The sequence below is a fragment of the Mustela nigripes genome, chromosome 9, assembly GCF_022355385.1.
Source record: "Mustela nigripes isolate SB6536 chromosome 9, MUSNIG.SB6536, whole genome shotgun sequence".
NCBI classification, from domain to species: Eukaryota; Metazoa; Chordata; class Mammalia; order Carnivora; family Mustelidae; genus Mustela; species Mustela nigripes.
The window spans coordinates 78,454,052-78,472,762 of NC_081565.1; the positions used below are offsets into that span (position 1 = coordinate 78,454,052).

An 18,711-nucleotide genomic window follows, 5' to 3' on the forward strand; every position below is an offset into this window, starting at 1 on the left:
AGGGAAAGGCTGTGACAAGCTGGGGACATGCTGCAATTTTAACAGTGATCCAGTCGTCTCATTTCACTCAGAGTCTCACAGAGACACGCACTTAGGAGAAGAAATTCCATCACAGTAAGCTCAGGGTCCAGAAATTAGATCTAAAAGCTACACAGCAAGATAGACATGACTTGGTAAGCACCCCGTGCCAGCTTGATCTCGTACAGGATCCCGATGAAGCACCTCGCAGAGAGCCTAGAATACAGAAGGCACTTAAGTCCAGTCCACTGGCACCATGAAAACCAGATAGTGAGCCAACAATACCAACAGGGAAGGGGAATTTTAAAAAATGGATGATTTAAAACTTGGAACTTTAGAAAACAAAGTCATAAGACTTAAGAAAATGCAAAGAGCATGACCTCTGCTTGTTTCCCCTGAAATATTCTTTATGGCATTCATCATAGCCCAGAACATCCAAAGAGCCAGAAGGTTTCTCTTCCCAGGACACTCTCAGCTTCCATCCTCCTCCATTTTCTAAGACCTTGGGTATCTTCCATAAATCTCTCTCTATATCTACACTGTCTCTGTTTCGATGTTTTCATTTCCTAATAGCTACCTGAGTTTCATGCTGTGTTCACCATCTTCCACCCAGATCACACTAAAATACGGAAGTGACTAAAAGCAATACAATTGCCAATTTCCATTTTTTCCCCTAAAAATATGGTTACAGGTGAGAACTGGGAAAAGCTGATAAGCAGTCTTTACATATCAATCAATTACACTTTTACATCTTTTTCCTTTTAAAGAGCTTTGGGTAATTAGTGTCCTTAAATAGACCAACAAAATGCAGAGTTGAAGCTGGGGTTTGCAGAGGAAAAGTAGGAACCTGCACTCTGGCACCAGATTTTCTGGATTCAAATCAGGGCACTCTGTAGCTTGACAACCGTGTACGCCTCGCTCAGGTGCCTCGCTGGTCGTGGGGAATTAGCAGCGGTTGTGAAGTTGAAGTCACAATACAGAAAGCATGACGTACAGTGCCTCTTACCTGGTAAGAGTTAAGTCTTGGCTATTATTTTTACTATTATTATGAATATCATTACTCTCGTCCCTCAGGCCAATAGAGAACATGTTACTCGACTCAGTGGGAAAAAGCTGATGATTTTCAAAAACTCACTCACATGGGGCCATTGCAAATATCCATCAAAGCATTAATATAATTGTGTGTTGAACATGTCCTCTGCCAAAGACAGGGGACTTGCTGAAGAAAGGATACCTCCACCACATGTCTGAACATTACCCACTAAATCTGGGGTATGGTACATGAGACGCAGCATTGGGGTATGAATAAGGGGTGCCTGCTGATGCCACTCTCGTGAGCATTCATACTGTTTCCGAGGACACAGACTGGCGCGGTTGTATGCTGCTCAAGAAAGAGACAAAATGGGGGCACCTGGGTGGCTTAGTGGGTTAAAGCCTCTGCCTTCGGCTCAGGTCATGATCCCAGGGTTCTGGGATCGAGCCCCACATCGGGCTCTCTGCTTGGCAGGGAGCCTGCTTCCTCCTCTCTCTCCGCCTGCCTCTCTCCCTACTTGTGATCTCTGTCTGTCAAATAAATAAATAAAATCTTTAAAAAGAAAAAAAAAAAAAGAAAGAGACAAAATGGTCATTACCTTGGCTGCCTCCAAGAGTAGCTAGTCTGAAGACCTCTTTGAGGGTAAGGCTTTTCTCGTTGATCTTATTAATTAAAAGGATATTGGAAACCATCACTGCTCTTCTGATCGCATCCAGCATGGAGGCCGAATAACCACCAGCCACATCTACAGGAGATGAAATAAAGCCACAAGAGTAACCTCATTCGATAAATGGGATATTAGGTGTATGACATTGGTTTTTGGGTTTTAGTGACTGACACTCTGTCTGGAGTATACTTCCAAGAAAAGATCTTATCTAGACACAGAACAGACACAGACTAACAGTTGAAAGAATTCAAAACCTGCAATCAGTATCAAATGCATGTCCAATGTATTCATTTCCTAGGGTCCCTACAAAAAATCACTACAGATGTGGCAGCTTAAAATAGTAGAAATCTATCCTTTCACAGTTTTGGAGGACAGAATTGTTAAATCCGAGTGCTGGCAAGGCTGTGATCCCTACAGAGCTTCTAGGGAGGAATCCTTCCTTGCTGCTTTCAGTTTCTGGAGGCTCCTGCAACGGTTCCTTGGCTTACCGCAGTATGATACTGGTACAACATCTGCTCCTGCCTTCAAATGGCCTTCTTCTCTGTCTTTACGTGTCATTCATTTTCTCTGGTAAGACATTCATCATGGCATCTAGGGCCTACCCTAATTCAGAATGACTTCATCTTGAAATCTCTACCTTAATTGTAACTGCAAAGACCTTTATTGCAAATAAGGTCACATTTTGTTCAGTAGACATCTTTGAGGATGGGGGTGGGTAAGGAGTGCACAGTTCAACCCAGTGCAATGCCCAAATGGCTAATAAAGCTAAGAGAAGAAACTCTTATCTGGATATTCCCTGCACTCTCACAGAAATATGCCTGCATAGTTACGAAGATAATTTGGATAACATGAGACTTCAAACAAGCTCACAGTTCTATACCCTTAAAAACTCAATCTAGCTCTATTCTAATACAGATGAGAACTTTGGGAATTAAAAGCTACTTCTTCATGATAATTTTTCAGGGAGAGCTTTTAGACGGAATTGTGTTTATATTTGTTGTTGTTGTTGTTTACTGACTTTATTTTTTGAGAGCAGTTTAAGGCTCACAGCCGGCTAACGTTTTTAAGGTATTACTTTAATACTGTACATATGCTCTCTTAAGATACATTTTTGATTTTTGCTTTCATTTTTTAAACTCTTTTACAACTTTTTATATCTTCTTTCTATTTTAACTGACCTCCCTGATATGCTGTTGTCCCCTCATTTCCCTTGACCTTGGCCCATTGTTTTGTCTTACAACCCACTGAATGCTGTAGATTTTCAAGTAATTTTTTCAAAGAGTTCATGGGGAGCATATTTTCCAAGACTTTGTATATTGGAGAATTGTGTTGCCTTTGCAAACAAAGGAGGATCTCGTCCAATATAATATGCTTGGGTAACAATGATTTGGCTCCAAACTCTTTCTTGATCTTGCTATTTTTCATGCCAGCAAAAACACCCGAAACCAAACTGGTTTTTAATTGTTTTATTGATAACTGACTTTTTTCCCTGCCTTACCGTTTTCAGGGTTTTTTTCCTTTTTCTTTGTAATTCTAATATCTTACCAATCAGTTACGATTTAGCATAGAACAGGCTAAGTTCTTTGAATATGATACATGGTTCTTTCTTAAGCTCAAAAAAGATTTATCCTTCACAACTTCTGTTCCATTTGCTCTGGGTCCTGGGTCAGAAAACCCCCACTGTGTGTTGTTATTCTTTCTGTGCTCCATGTGGATCATTCTCAAACACCCCCTTCGATCTTTGGTCGATGTTGTTTTCCACATCATTGATTTAATTTTCTGCAATAGTTCTACTCATAGCTTCCTACACTGTTTGTTATTTTTAAGTTGAGTTATAATTAAGACAACATAAAATGCATAGAACTCCGTTTGACTCTAGTTTGACGAATGCTAACAATTATACTAGCCATTTAACTACCTTTCAGAAAGACAAGATGTTGAACATTTGCATCCCTCCAGCGAGTTCTCTCTCAGTCCCTTCCAGTCATTTGCTCTCCCTGCCCCCATCCCCAATCCTTGGCAACCACCGTCTGATTTCTATCAACATAATGTTAGCTCCACTGGTCCCTAGGTTTCATGCATATGGAAATATACAGCATGTGCTCTTTTGTGCCTGGCTTTTTTCACTTAAAATATTTGTGGATTTACCTTTGTTTCACATAGATCAGTGGTTTCTACTTTCCTGAATGCTGAGTGGCATTCCACTCTAGGACTACACCACAGTTTGCTTATCCATTCCCCAGTCCACGGGATTTGGGATTGTTTCCTGCTTGGGGCTATTACAAATACACCTGGCATAAACATTCGTGTACAACTCTTTCTGCAAACATATGTGCTCATTTCTCTAGGGTAAATACCCCCAAATGGAATTAGTGGGTCATATGTCAAAGTATATTTAACTTTATAGGAAATAGCCAAACAGTTTTCCAAAGTGGTTGTAAAATTTACCCTCCCTCAGTCCTGTAGGATTGTCTACATGCTCCTCACTCTTTTTTCCCCCCAGTTTTCGTCTTTCATTTTAAAATGTCTTTTTCCATCACGACTTGTGGTCTTTTCATATACCATGTCTTCTTGTACTCCAAGGATGATGGCAATTTCCTGAGATTTTTCTTCTAAACCCTGAGGTAGGTCAGTTTCAGAGATAAGATCATCTTCTCATTGGTTTTTTTGTTTTTATTTTTGAGAGAGAGAGCATGTGCACGTGAGTGGGGAGGAGGGCAGCGGAAGAGGGAGACAGAGAATCTTAAGCAGCTTCCATACCCATTGTGGAGCTTGATGTGGGCCTCGATGCCAGGACCCTGAGATCATGACCTAAACTGAAATCAAGAGTTGGATCCACCCAGGCACACCTCATTCTTTTTGATATGACTTTCTCTGATTTTGCAATACTTTTGTTAAGCTTCATGTGAGTTTCTCCTATCTAATAATTGAGAAAGTCCAGATCTGCCTCCACTTGCTGTAGACAGAGTGAACAAACTACTTGTGGACCTACTCCCGGCTCATAGTATAGGGTTAAATGATCTTCTGAAGCCTACAGGAGAGAGGCAGGTTGATATTTAAAGGTCATGTTTCAAAAAGAGTGGAATGCAGTGGGGCTATTGCAACAGAAACCATGTAAAATGCAGCAGCATTCTCCCAGTTCGTAAGTGAATATGTCATATTTAATCAAACCTTTGGTCAATATACCAGCATTGCTCCTTCCCTTTAAACCAGTCTAGTGCAATGTGTCAAGTATGTGCTAATAACCATTCTGTATGCACTTTTTTCTCATTAAGCCTCAAAATAAGCTTATAAGATAGACGTAGTTGTAACTATTGTTATTGTTACAGAAATTAGAGAAATGAAGTCTTAGAAAATTAAGGAAATTTGCTCAAAGTCTTACAGCTAATAAGTGAAGAGCTTTACCTAAACATTGTATCCACCACTGTACAACCCAAAGTCAAGAACTGGAAGTCATGTGACGAACTTAAGTCAGGGGGACAAAATCCTAGAAAAATGGAAAGAAATACCTACCTGATTTTTGGCTATCTACAAAATTTTTCATTAATAGACTAGTGTGTAACAAAAATTCTTGGCCGTGTTTTTTCTTATTCATTAAAGCTTTTCTCTGATGATAAAATAACTAGCTTAACACCTGTGACTATATCCAAGTATTACCATGGTCTCAATGATTGGTGTCTTACATGAGAATTTTTCAAAAATCATAATTCTTTTGACTCACATAAAATGGGAGTGAACATCTAATCTAGCACACCTCCTTAAAAATATTAATAAGTCATTTCATTTTATTGTATATCTTCCCGACATTGCTGGTATAAAACTGACGTGTGAATTATTGCAAGAAAAGATGACAACCATCTTCGCCATTATGCAAACATCCCAATGCTCTTAAGTATCAGGAAGGTAAATGCATCAAGAATGAAAATAAATCCTTGTGCCCCATACCCATTTAAAAAAATTTTTTTAGTTATTCATACACAGAAATAAAAGGTTCACAGGAGATATGCCTATGCATTTGGGCCTGTCTCATACTTTCAAAGTGAGCCACACTGCACACAGTCAGGAAAAACAATTAAAATGTATTGTGGGGGGAAAAAAAAGGCACCACTAATTCATCAGCCACCTAGGATGTCCTTCATCCCAGCAAACAACAGACTGCCTGTGGGAGTTGGAATCTCATTTTGTTAAACACTGATCAAAAGCAAAGCAAGTTCTTAATATATCTCCAAATTCTCAATGCTGGCATAGACCGAATCTCTGCTCCCCATGGCAAGGTCAAATAATTTTCTTTTGAGATGGTTTCTGTAATGACAGAGTTACAGAAAACTAAGACCATATGAATCCAAACCATCAAAACCTAGCCAGAGGGACCAAACAAAAGGGGGGAAAGAAATAAAGGACTTAAACAACAACAACAACAAAACCAAAAACAATAAAACTCTACAACACCTTAGAAGGATTTACCCTTTGTCAAGCAATCCCCGATGGCCCTCAGGAGGTTAGCATCATTAAAACTTCTCCCTTTCCATATAGTTTCTTACTGCTGCCTTCCCACCATTTTATTAGCTGGAGATAGGACTACCAGATAAGAAAACGAATTCTTTAAACTGTTACCTGGAAATTAGTCACATCATAAAGTTATGCTCAACCACTTTGCCCATGTCCAAATGGCAAACTACTGACCTGTACCCAGCCCTATTTTCACTTCATGTTTCAAGACTTCGAGCACATTGAGAAAGCCGCTGCTGAGCCTGTAGAAAGAGGAAATAGTCAGGACAAGGAGACGCATGTGTTTCCAACAAAAAAAGGACACCAACAATAATGGCAGTGATTTCACTAAAATTGTGTTTCCCGTCATAAAAGCTCTCATGTTGACACAAACACATTAGTCAAATCAGATCATCTAAGTCCCGAAGTGAAAAAAAAAAACTATCATAAAGGAGCTCTGCTTATTGGGTTGAGCTTAATCTCAGCAGGGTATAAAGCAGCAAGAAACAGAAGGAAAATAGGATCATTTGTAAGGAAAAATAAATGAAGGAATTCAATCTTGTCATTCATGCAAAAATCTACTGTTCTTCAGTGTTTTTTGTTTTTGTTTTCATTTTTAATAAACTCATCCTTCTATGTTCAAAAGTAGAAATTGCAAAACATTGTCTTTCCTGTGTCTGGGATACTTTGTTACCCTGAATGAGTAGTGACTTGGGAAATCAAAGGAGGGTACTACTGGGAAAGGGGGTGCAGGCTGATGAGTCAGGACCTGACTGTTCGCAGGCTGTGGCTGAGGACCGCAGAAGCTAGGAGAGAAGGTTCCAGACTGAATTCCGGACATTATGACCCTGAGCTTACTAGACGCGCTGCCTTTCTCTAGAATCAAAGGAAAACCAAAGCGTTTCTTAGAAATCTGAGAAGAGGCAAAGGTCACAGTGGTCTCCTTGAAGACGCACGTAAGTACCACTGTCAAATCCCCGGCGCACGCGCAATAGATCAAAGTTGTTGGAGAAAGAATAACAGTGACCATCTAAACAAAAACGTACCCATAAGGAAATTGAACCTCTAACTTCAATTTGCAAAACTGTATCATATTTTAATTTAGATATTGTGTAACTAACCCCGGAAATGTTAAATTCTTTCCCTATGGTCACAGCCATACATAGGCCAGATTCCCTGTCATGTGTGACCACGTAATGTTTGAAAACCTGAAGGCTCTGAAACCTCTCAAAAACGCACCAGAAATATAGCTCTGTGGCTCTCATGTCTTTCCTCTGCTTCTATCTGACATACATCTCTTTTTGCTGGCCAACTCCCTACACTTCCAACTGCCAACACCTCCTACTCTACCTAGGGGCTCTTTCCCCATCACAGAGCCTGCTCTGTCCTTGTTCTCAGAAGGTCAGGAGTTCTAGGGAATTTGTACCTCTTCACCTCACCCAGAAGCCCTCCACAAATCACTGATAGGTGTGTGGGAATAACTACCCCCGCTTCCTCACCCTGAAGGCAGAATGACTTTGAGGTATGTTTTGGTTCCCCGAGGTTTCTGGAAGAATTAAACTGCAGGAGCCCACAGTGGTAAGCTGGCAGTGCTCTTACTGACCCCCTTGCCTTCTCTGTCTTACCCACAGACGTCCTGAAATCACCTGCACATGAACTACTTGTACATGAGTGGTCTCATGGTCCGCAAGAACTCAAAAGAACAGAGGATACAAAGTAACCCTCAAAAAACCTAAAACCTAGCAGAAGCGAAATAAATTTGCTGAATGAACACATGAATGATCCATCTCAACCTGCTTCCAAGTGGGAGGAACTCTATTCTCTATCAACTAGCACCGGAAGTGAGATCCTTTCTGTATCGAATCCTGGAGCATGGGTTCTTAACTTGGCACCCATGGATCCGTATCATGGGATCTATGAATTCCCTGAAAGGAGATGTAATGTTTCTTTATCTGTGAGCTTTTTTTCTGAAAATACAGGCCATCATTTCCATCTGACTCACAGATCTATGACCTTTCAAAGGGTTGAAAACTAGTTATAAATAAAGCTTCCAGGGAATTACAACAGGACATGGTCCCTCCTCTGTGAACTGGTGTCCTGTTGGATCCGGCAGCACGGTATACACTGTCGGACACTGGCTTGTGGCACCTTCTCCTGACCGCAGAGCATGCGAAGTAATGGGAAGTCAGTACCCTCTCTCTGGAACGGCCGGCTGGCATATGCTTTCTAGCGGTCCTTAGTTGCAAACCCTGAAATGCTGGAGGTTTTGAACTCTTTCTGTTGTACTTCCTATTGTCCCATTTTGGGCAAACACAGAAATTTTAAGAGATGCTGCGTTCTTCAAATGCATACTCTGCAATAAATGTCCTCTACTGAGTGCTCTTTCTCCCCACTGAAGCAGAGGTTGGCCTTGGTGCATCTACCTGGTTCCTGTCCCAATTAAACAGAACTTTCAAAGGGGGGACCCTGGAGGCAGGGCTGAGAAAACTGAAGGTATCTGGGCTGCTAATTCGCAACCCAAACACTCACCATTGACCGACCGATGATTGTCTACTTACGATAAGTTAGAACTGGGGCAATGGGCGATGGCTGCTCCCCGCTCCTTGAACACCTGCAGCTCTTCTGCTGAAAGGTAGCAGCCGTGTGCCATCACTGTCTGGAGAGAAGAGTGTCCTGTGTGGAGTCTGCCACTTAAAAATGTTTCCCTTAGTCTCGACTCCCAGCAAGATGTCACAGGTGCAGACTGAAGCTGTGACTTATCTATAAGCCTCTTCCCAAGAGCATTTATGATTACTTGTATGTTGAAAATCCCTGTGTACAAGTTACCCCTCCAAAAAGGTCTATAAAATCACAAGGGTCCAGGGGGTCTACAGGCTGGGATATCCATCCAGCTCAAAGATACATTGTTGCCTTGAGGCACGCTACTTTATTTCCTAATTCTACATGGCGAGCAGCTGGTGGGGCTGTGTTTGCTTCTATCTTAATCAGAACTTTCTAGAAGTAAGCTTTTCTTTGTCAGCACATGGAAGCTGTAGGCGTAATCCTGGAAAGAGTTGTTCTCATTTCTGCTCCTAGTGAAATACAGGCACTGATGCTCTTGATAAACAAAAGCAAATAATCTTTTTTTAAAAAAGATTTTATTTATTTATTTGACAGACAGAGATCACAATTAGACAGAGAGGCAGGCAGAGAGAGAGGAGGAAGCAGGCTCCCTGCTGAACAGAAAGCCCGATGTGGGGCTCGATCCCAGGACCCCGGGATCATGACCTAAGCTGAAGGCAGAGGCTTTAACCCACTGAGCCACCCAGGAGCCCCAAAAAGCAAATAATCTTTATTTACCTATTTTTTAGGTCTTTTTAAAATTGGAATATAGTTGGCACAACCAAATAAGCTGTTTTACCACCCATATTTATATTTTCACAAAAATTAGGAAATATAATATTTTATATGCATTAATTTGGAAGATGAAGTCGATCCAAGAAGGCAGGCACTGCCCACATATGACACTTCTCTGTTTAGTCCTGATGATATTTGTGGGTTTTCCTGAATAGGAGTTAAGTCTTCCTTGTGGTATAAATACAGTGTGTAATATTACTTAGCAATAACAAAACATGAGATCATGCCATTTGCAACAACATGGACGGACCTTGTGGGCATTATGCTAAGTTATTAGGCTCAGTGACATAAGTCAGAGAAAGACAAATACCACATGATTTCACTTACATGTGGAATCTAAAACAAAGAAAAATTAACAAGCAAACGGAACCAGATCTGTAAACACGGAAAACAAACGGATGCAGAAGGGAAGGTGTGGGGGGATGTGCAAAATAGGTGAAGGGGAGCGGGAGACGTGGGCTTCCGGTGATGGAATGAATACATTATGGGACTAAAAGGCACAGCCTAGGAAATAGAGTCGATGGTGGTAGGTTGTACGGTGACAGATGGTAGTGAACTTGTCATGGGCATAGCATAACACAGAAAAGTTGAGTCACTACGTTGTACACTGGAAACTCATGTACCACTGTGTGTCAACTCTACTCAAATGAAAATAATTAAAATTTTTTAAAAAAAAGCTTCACTCTTTCAAAATTCTTCTTCCTTCAGCACAAAACCTGTTTCTAATAGCTTTTCTCCTTTGGGAGGCACAGTTCAGTGACCAAAGAATTATTAATAAAATAAAATTTTCCTGGAGCACCTGGGTGGCTCAGTGGGTTAAAGCCTCTGCCTTCGTCTCAGGTCATGATCCCAGGGTCCTGGGATGGAGCCCTGCAAAGGGCTCTCTGCTCAGCGGGGAGCTGCTTTTCACCCTCACCACCCCCAATCTCTCTACCTACTTGTGATTTCTGTCAAATAAATAAATAAAATCTTAAAAAGTAAATAAGTAAATAAAATTTTCCCAAGCTCTGTGCAAATAGAATTAACATGCAAATGGCAGGTTGACTTATTAATCACATGGAAATATACGTAGAGAAGGCTGAAAATTACGGTGTAGCATTTACAAGATCTATGTAGAGTATTAACCTTTCAAATTAGTCATAGTCAGCCCTCCCTTCACAGTCCCGAAGAATTTATTTGCTGCAGTAGATTCAACTCTCCATGCAGTTTGTACGAGTCATTGAAGGCCAAGGCCCAAGGCCAAGGGGTATATTGTTTTAACGAAGGGTCTCCCCACTATATTAGTTTTAATTAATGTGAAATTATTTAATTATGAAAGTATTATACACTCATTTTTTTTTTTTAAGCATTACCACAGTGTCTAAAAATAAAGACTAACTAGTCCCGTTTTCTCCCTCAGGTGGATCACATTTAATAGTCAATGTTTGTATTCCAGATAATTATTTTTTTTAAGAGACAGAGAGAGGGAAAGAATGCGTAAGTGGGGAGGAGCAGAGGGAAAAGAAGAGGGAGAATCCCAAGCAGGCTTCATACTCAGCACCGAGCCAGAGGCCGGGCTTGATCCCTAGACCCGGAGACCAGGACCTGAGCCCAAATCAATAGTCAGATGCTTGACCAACAGAACCACCCAGCACCCCAGATACTGCTTTCTAAGTAGGCATGTACCCACATATCTATACACACACAGCAAACAATACCCTGTAGACATTCTTCCTTGTAAGCCTGTATACATCACTCTTGTGAATGCCGGATAAAATTTCAATTACAGATGCTCTGTAAACTGAACAATCCCCCACTGATAGACACTTCCTAACTTCCACATGAGTAAACATTCCTATTCATATTCCTTACAGAACGGATCCTTAGAAATGCATCTGCTAACTCAAGGGAATGTGCATTTACATTCTAATGGATACTGACAAAACGTCCTTGGACCAAGAGACAAACTCACCCTCAAAGAAGCCTTGAGAGTTATTTACTGGGATTAAACTGCAGGCCGATTTTTAACTGTGCACTGGAATTTACTCTAGTTTGGGAAATGCGCACATATTGGAAAAATCTGAGGATTACCATTGAGATTTTATTTATTATTTCATTTTATTTCCCGCTGCCCCCCAAATACTGAGATTTACTGAGATTTTAAAACATAGATAAGTACCCCCTCCATGATACAGATTATGTCATGATACGCAACGTACCTTGTTTGTCAGAAGATTGTTCCTATCGTACACATCTGTGTAGTTTTTATAATCTTGAAATAAGTTCTTCACAGCGTCAACTTCATCTACAGTTTCACTTATATGGCTCTACAAGAAAAGAAGTAATATTTTCAATTTTCTAATGTGAAATACCATTAGAAATTATACTTCCTACCCCAAAAATGGTATGAATGGTGTCTACTTGCCAGGTAACACAACAAAGATGCTACATGGGTTTTACTGAAAACAATTATATATGTATATTATATACATACCACATCTATATGAAAAAGAAACTATGAATGTGAACATGATAATTACATGAATATGGAATGTTCTAGCCTTAACCTTAACCCATGTTACATTCTTTCTATAGCTAGTGGGAATAAAAAAAAAAGTACTTGAAGAGAGTACTTGAACCTAGCTATTTGTGGGAACTTGCTTCTTCCCATCTGGCCATTTAAGAAAAGAGTTTCGTGGCTCTAAAAGGACAGATAGCATGGTTCACTCATAAGAAACCTGGAATTTGAACAAGGAGAGCTGAATGTTAGCCCAAGTTCTGAGCCTGGTTATGGGTCTTGGGGTGAGTCAGTTCTTTCCTTTGGGTCTTTATATTCTCACATCTCAAATATAAGGGTTGGTTTAAAGGAGTAATTTTCTAAACTCTTTCAGCTCTGAGTATGTTCTCCATATAAAAATATATAGAAATACAATATGTAAAAGGCATAAACAGGTTTCCTCTCAGGAAGAAGCAAAGATTGGGACTCTAGAGCCCTGTCCTCATTCTGTCCCCTTCATCTGCCTCCAGAATGAGTTCTTCTACAGAAAATGGTTTAGAAAATAACAGCTAGACAATCCTGCCATCACCAGAAAAAGAGCCCATAAAATTCCACGCCCAGTCAAAACAAATGAGTCCTGGCTCCCACACCAACCTTTCCTTGAGGGCACCATAAAGCCTCAGAGATACAACACTTAAGTGTAACCACCCCACACCCTTGCCTAAAACAAAAATCCTTCCAGACCAACTGGTAATGAGTACATATAATGCGAAAAAACTCATGATCAAGTTGCCACTTCCAAGAACAGCAGCGCCATTTCCTCTTCTCCATGACGTAAAGTGTGCGCCAAAGAAATCAGAGAAAAAACAGTAATGTTCTAAACATAGAGTGTTCCACCTAGAGGGTGAGTTCTATGCTCGCCTGGAGGAAATCTAGACCACTGAAGAAATGCATGGGCATCTGAAGAGAAAAAAGGATATCCCGATGATTCTTTTCACTTTGATAAATTTGAGCCAATGTAGGCACACATGCTTTTACCCCCAGCACTCAATTTTGTTTTGTGTTCACGGAGTTCGAAACACAGCCTCCAAATATGGCACCAGGGCACAATGCGTATTTTCAGCTGAAGGGAAATAGCTGAAGGTCATTCTGACCTCCCCCCACTCTCCTCCCTGAAACAGATCATAAAGCTCGTATGTGAGGGGGGACCACCCTATCCTTGAAGGAAAGGAGCATCCTTATCTCCTAAGCCAAAGGGATGCCTCCAAAGAATCCAAACATTATATGCCCCCATGACTGGGCACTTGTCACCAAACCTAACCTACAAATGCTCCTATGTCTTTCTTTGGGTCTTCATTTCCTTATGAAGGCTCCTTATCATGTAAAACTTCTATTAAATAGATTTGTATGCTTTTCTCCTATGGTCTTTGTCAAGTTAGTGTTCGGACCCGGCCAGGGACTCTAAGTAAGTCAGGGAAACTTTTTCCTCCCCTATGACTGTGTGGGATTGAATAAAAAATACAAATGTTGGGACGTCTGGGTGGCTCAGCTGGTTAGGCGTCTGCCTTCTGCTCAGGTCATGGTCCTACGGTGCTGGGATGGAGCCCTGCATCAGGTTTGCTGCTTGGCAGGGAGCCTGCTTCTCCCTCTCCCTCTGCCTGCTGTTCCCCCTGCTTGTGCTCTCTCTCTGAGAAATAAACAAATAAAGTCTTACCAAAAAAACACACCAAATGTCACAGTACCCCTCAAAGGGGGGAGGAGATGACAAGAATAGTTAATGAGCCCCAACAAAATAAATCTTATCAAGAAAACAAAACAAGACACCCTCCATCATGATAAAGAATCAACGTGTTGCCTTTCCCCTACCTTGCCCTTTGTTGTAAGATAGTCAACTCTTTTTTTTTTTTTTTTTAAGATTTTATTTATTTGACAGACAGAGATCACAAGTAGGCAGACAGGCAGGCAGAGAGAGAGGAGGAAACAGGCTCCCACCAAGCAGAGAGCCCAATATGGGGCTCGATCCCAGGACCCTGAGATCATGACCTGAGCCGAAGGCAGAGGCTTTAACCCACGGAGCCACCCAGGCGCCCCAAGATAGTCAACTCTTAAGAGGGAAAATTTTAGTGCAATCCGTCATGAAGCTTGGGTGGGGAAAGGGGAGACCGCAACTTCCAATTTTAACCCAGCTGGAAGCTTTAAAAAGTGTTTCAGTCCTAAATCGCAACCATTTAATGACAAAGTAAGATATACTTTCTTGTTCCTGATTTTTAAATTAAGAAACTCAGAACAGGGCGCCTGGGTGGCTCAGTGGGTTAAGCCGCTGCCTTCGGCTCAGGTCATGATCTCAGGGTCCTGGGATCGAGTCCCGCATCGGGCTCTCTGCTCAGCAGGGAGCCTGCTTCCTCCTCTCTCTCTGCCTGCCTCTCTGCCTACTTGTGATCTCTCTCTGTCAAATAAATAAATAAAATCTTTAAAAAGAAAAAAAAAAAAAAAAAAAAAAGAAACTCAGAACAAAAGGGTTTTTAAATGCATTTCTGTAAGGTAGAAATTAGGTTCTTTTTGCTTTTCAAATAATAGGTGGTTCCTCCAAAAATGAAAGACTAGAACACTGAGGAAAGGATCAAATAAAAGAGAAAAGTAGGAAAGAAACAAATTAAATTTATCCCAGGGAGAACAGGTAACCAGTGTGTTATCGATCTGGCTTTGTTACAGATGACGTCCTTGTCTTGTCTTTCTAAGTCTGATCAGAGAGGTGTGGGGGCGGGGGGAGGCAGCAGCGGTGTTAAAGGAATTTTAAGTTTCTTATCTGAGAAATTAAAGAAATGGATTTAGGTGACATCTATAAGAGGCCTTCCTATCTTATGATGTTATTTCTCTAGGAAATCTCAGAAGAAGAACTAGAGAGGACTGCCAGAATTTAGGGTACTAAAAAGTCTTGCAGGTCTGGACAGGGGCACAAACAGGAGAAAAACACCCACCTGAATATGCAAATTATGAGTCTTCGCCATGTTTCCCAGTTTACTCAACAAAGTGTCAGAGCAGGAAAGGGAAAAACGTGGTGTCACTATGGGCTTCACTCTAGAATACTGGAAATAATTTAAAGAAAAAACTGATAAGGAAACTATAGCTATCGTGAATGTGTGACATACCCCAACATGCAGATCATACAACATGATAATTTCATATCTTCATTTAGGGGGATAGTCCCCCATTCTAAGAGTAGGTGGAAGCAGCGGGTTTCATGAAAACAGCTCCTGGTTGAGGACAAGAAAGAGAATATTCTACAGCACCAAGTTCAGTGGAAGAAGATCCTGTCTCAAATGACAGATAGTCCCAGTCCTATATCCATGTAAGGTTCAGACGAGGCCTCGACTGGGTGGCCTTCCTGGAGAGAAATGGGAAGCAGAAGAACTTCTAAAGGGGGCTGATATGGGGAGACTCAGAGAGAAGTGGTGGCCTATTCCCCATCTACATCTTAGGGAGGAGTACTGGCCATGGCCTCCTTCAGGATGTTTGGGGGTAGCACTGGCTCTAGTGTCACCCAAGGTGAAGGCTGAGCAGGACAGAAGGGCTCAAAAGAGGGCGAGCGTGAGGACCCACAAAGCTTCACCTAGTTCTCCTGAGATTAGACTGACAGTAATAGGGTTCTCACAGTTTCCAATGAGACTTCAAAAAAGGTGGGAAGGGAAGGGTCTGGCTTGCCAATCTAAGAGATTGCACAACGGAGCTACGAACTGGCCTGCTGGGAGTGGGGGGGAGGAACCGATAATGCCTCTGTAGGCTCACCAACACCAGGGCAATGCAGAGAGGAGTGGCTGGCTGAGAGTCTGCAGGCCATGTGACATACCACACATTAGGGACCAAGGCGGCCAACGCCTGGGGCATCACGGTGGACATCACCCGTGCTCTAGACCAGATCAGGCTGTACAAGAGGCCAGAGCCAATGCTGATGTAGCCAACTTCCCCTTGCTCCCAATCTGTCCACATCCGTGAAGGCCTCTCTCACCTCCCCAGGGACCAGTCCTGTGTGATTAGAAGGTTCCAGAGAAAAGGAAGGGAAAAACCACTGAAGCCTGATCGCACAGAGCTGAGTTGATGGATCCAATGTAAAAATAGTCGAAGGCTCTGGGGAAATATTTCTGCATGCATGGAGTAAGCCAAACACACACAGACTAATCTTTACCAAACAACTTAATAGCCAATCTTACAAATGACACAAAAGCAATCCAAAACCAAGCTGGGAACAAGCTTACTTACATTCTTTTGGAGCATCCGTGACACAAATCTGAAATAAAGCAACAAATGGCTAAGATAGAAAATTTTGGCATTTTTAAATAGATTTTTTAAAAGGGTGAAAACATGATCCTTACATGTCTTAATTTCCATGCAAACATTTCTAACGCCATACATGTTTCCCCAGCACTAATTAAAGATTAACGAGTAGTAATTACTCGGCTTTCTCATTTGCAGCCAGAGAGATAGAGTGCAAAATCACAGGGAAATGCAATTTTACCCCCCTAACATCAGCTGGGCTGCTCATGAGTATTCCCATATCACTCAAGCCATTCCACTGGCTTAAGTTCTATTTGGGGAAATATTGCAGGATGCTATGCTCTGTGGATACTGGATCACTGGCATCCTATGCACCTGGAGGCATTTCGAAGCGTAGGGCTCTATGAGCACAGATGATGGAGTAAGGCTGTTGGAAGAGGCCAGAGATGGCTGTGAAATGGAGAGGGCAGGTCGGGGGGCTGGGGTGGGTGTTGAGGAACGAGACCAGGTGGGATGAGGGCGGCAATCAGAAATGGTGGTATCCGCAGAGCATATGAAACAGTGGTTTGTGCCCCAACCGAAAACATTTACTAGCTAGCTTTCTGTGTTGTGGTGGTCCTTTGTTTCAGAATAAAATGTGGATTAAGGCTTGCTATGACCACAAACACACATCCGTAGACAAGTTCAGCATGTGGCCAACGGTAAGAGGAAGGTGATGCTTGGGTCCTTCTGTGAGCACATGGTGGTTCCTAAGCCATCCTTTCCAGAGGACACAGTTAAGGTGAAGGAGGTTTGGAATTGTAGAAAGTTGGGCTTCCAAAAGTTGCATCAGGACAGGTTAGGTCTTGGGGAAGATTTACAAGTAAAGAATGTTCTTCTATTACTCTTGGATGTCAACTGTCAGACAATGCAATTCCTTGTCAAATCAAACGCTCAGGGACTATGGAAAAGCCATTAAAGAAAGGAAATTAAAGCCATTAAAGAAAAACCATTAAAGAAAAATAAATGTAGATAAGGTACTTTTGGGATCCACAGACTATCCCAATGTAACCTAAAAAAATATAACAGAAGCTCATGATCTCAGGCAAGAGGATGATCCCGCCACCAAAAGGAATCCGAAGCACAGACCATACACTTAGAGCAAGTTTAATTCGGGAGCCTGGGTGGCTCAGTGGGTTAAAGCCTCTGCCTTTGGCTCAGGTCATGATCCCAGGGTCCTGGGATTGAGCCCTGTATCAAGCTCTCTGCTTAGCAGGGAGCCTGCTTCCTCCCCTCTCTCTTCTCTCTGCCTGCCTCTCTGCCTACTTGTGATCTCTGTCTGCCAAATAAATAAATAAAACCTTTTTTAAAAAAAAAAAAAAGCAAGTTCGATTTGCAGGAGAAACCTCCATCTGTAATAAAGGTAAATCATTAACTTTTAAAAAGAATCCTTCAGGGGCGCCTGGGTGGCTCAGTGGGTTAAGCCGCTGCCTTCCGCTCAGGTCATGATCTCAGGGTCCTGGGATCGAGTCCCATGTTGGGCTCTCTGCTCAGCAGGGGGCCTGCTTCCCTTCCTCTCTCTCTGCCTGCTTCTCTGCCTACATGTGATCTCTGTCTGTCAAATAAATAAATAAAATCTTAAAAAAAAATTTTTTTTTAATTAAAAAAAAAATAAAAAGAATCCTTCATTTCACAAAGGGATTCACCACAGGATTCCTATAGCAAGTTCCCAGAGGCTTCAAAATGGTATTGACATGCACCATTTTCTTTAGACCACCTACATAAAGAAGGGCAAACCCACACAGTGCGTATGTGCCTATGGGCCCGGTTCACAGAGTTGCCTCTCTCCGTCTCTCGCTCCATCAGTGCCTCAGAGGGACCGCCCCAAGACCCATGTACCTCTCTGTCTCCTTGATGGACTCCTCGGTGGTTTCCTTGTACTCTGGAACAGTAGCGTTCATATCCATGCAGACCTTGCCCACAAGCGCCCGCTGCCCAAATTTATCTGTGAGAGGCCACACAAAAAGAATGTGAAGTTATGCTTTTACCCCAACAGTATATTCCTCCCGAGCCTTTAGAAAACACACTTAAATTAAAATCATCACGAAAACACAAGGGAGAATGTCAAAGGTCCTCACGGCATGAGGACTACAGACTATCATGATCTCAGGCAAGAGGATGATCCCACCACCAAAAGGAATCTGAAGAAAGAACAGGAGCAACGACAACAAACCACACGAAATTCTGTAAGTAGGTCAAGGTTTTCCACTGACTATTCCTTGGATTACTACCAGGATGGTGATAATATTGGATTAAGGTCTCAACCCATATGTGCCCAGTGTCCTCTGTTATGTGTAAGGTTATGAGGAATACACCCTATAA

At 41.9% G+C, this 18,711-nt stretch overlaps 1 protein-coding gene across 1 annotated transcript in view; it reads right to left on the reverse strand.

The window, feature by feature from the left end:
• The window catches only part of GDA (guanine deaminase), a 75,565-nt gene that overhangs the window by 7,182 nt on the left and 49,672 nt on the right, over positions 1-18,711 (reverse strand). Inside the window, exons 5-11 of the mRNA XM_059411863.1 lie at positions 18,229-18,334; positions 16,336-16,363; positions 15,057-15,164; positions 11,801-11,908; positions 8,765-8,862; positions 6,402-6,469; positions 1,650-1,796 (exon numbers count right to left, since the gene is read on the reverse strand). Coding sequence (XP_059267846.1) covers positions 1,650-1,796; positions 6,402-6,469; positions 8,765-8,862; positions 11,801-11,908; positions 15,057-15,164; positions 16,336-16,363; positions 18,229-18,334 — 663 coding nt within the window. The remainder of the gene's footprint in view (positions 1-1,649; positions 1,797-6,401; positions 6,470-8,764; positions 8,863-11,800; positions 11,909-15,056; positions 15,165-16,335; positions 16,364-18,228; positions 18,335-18,711) is intronic.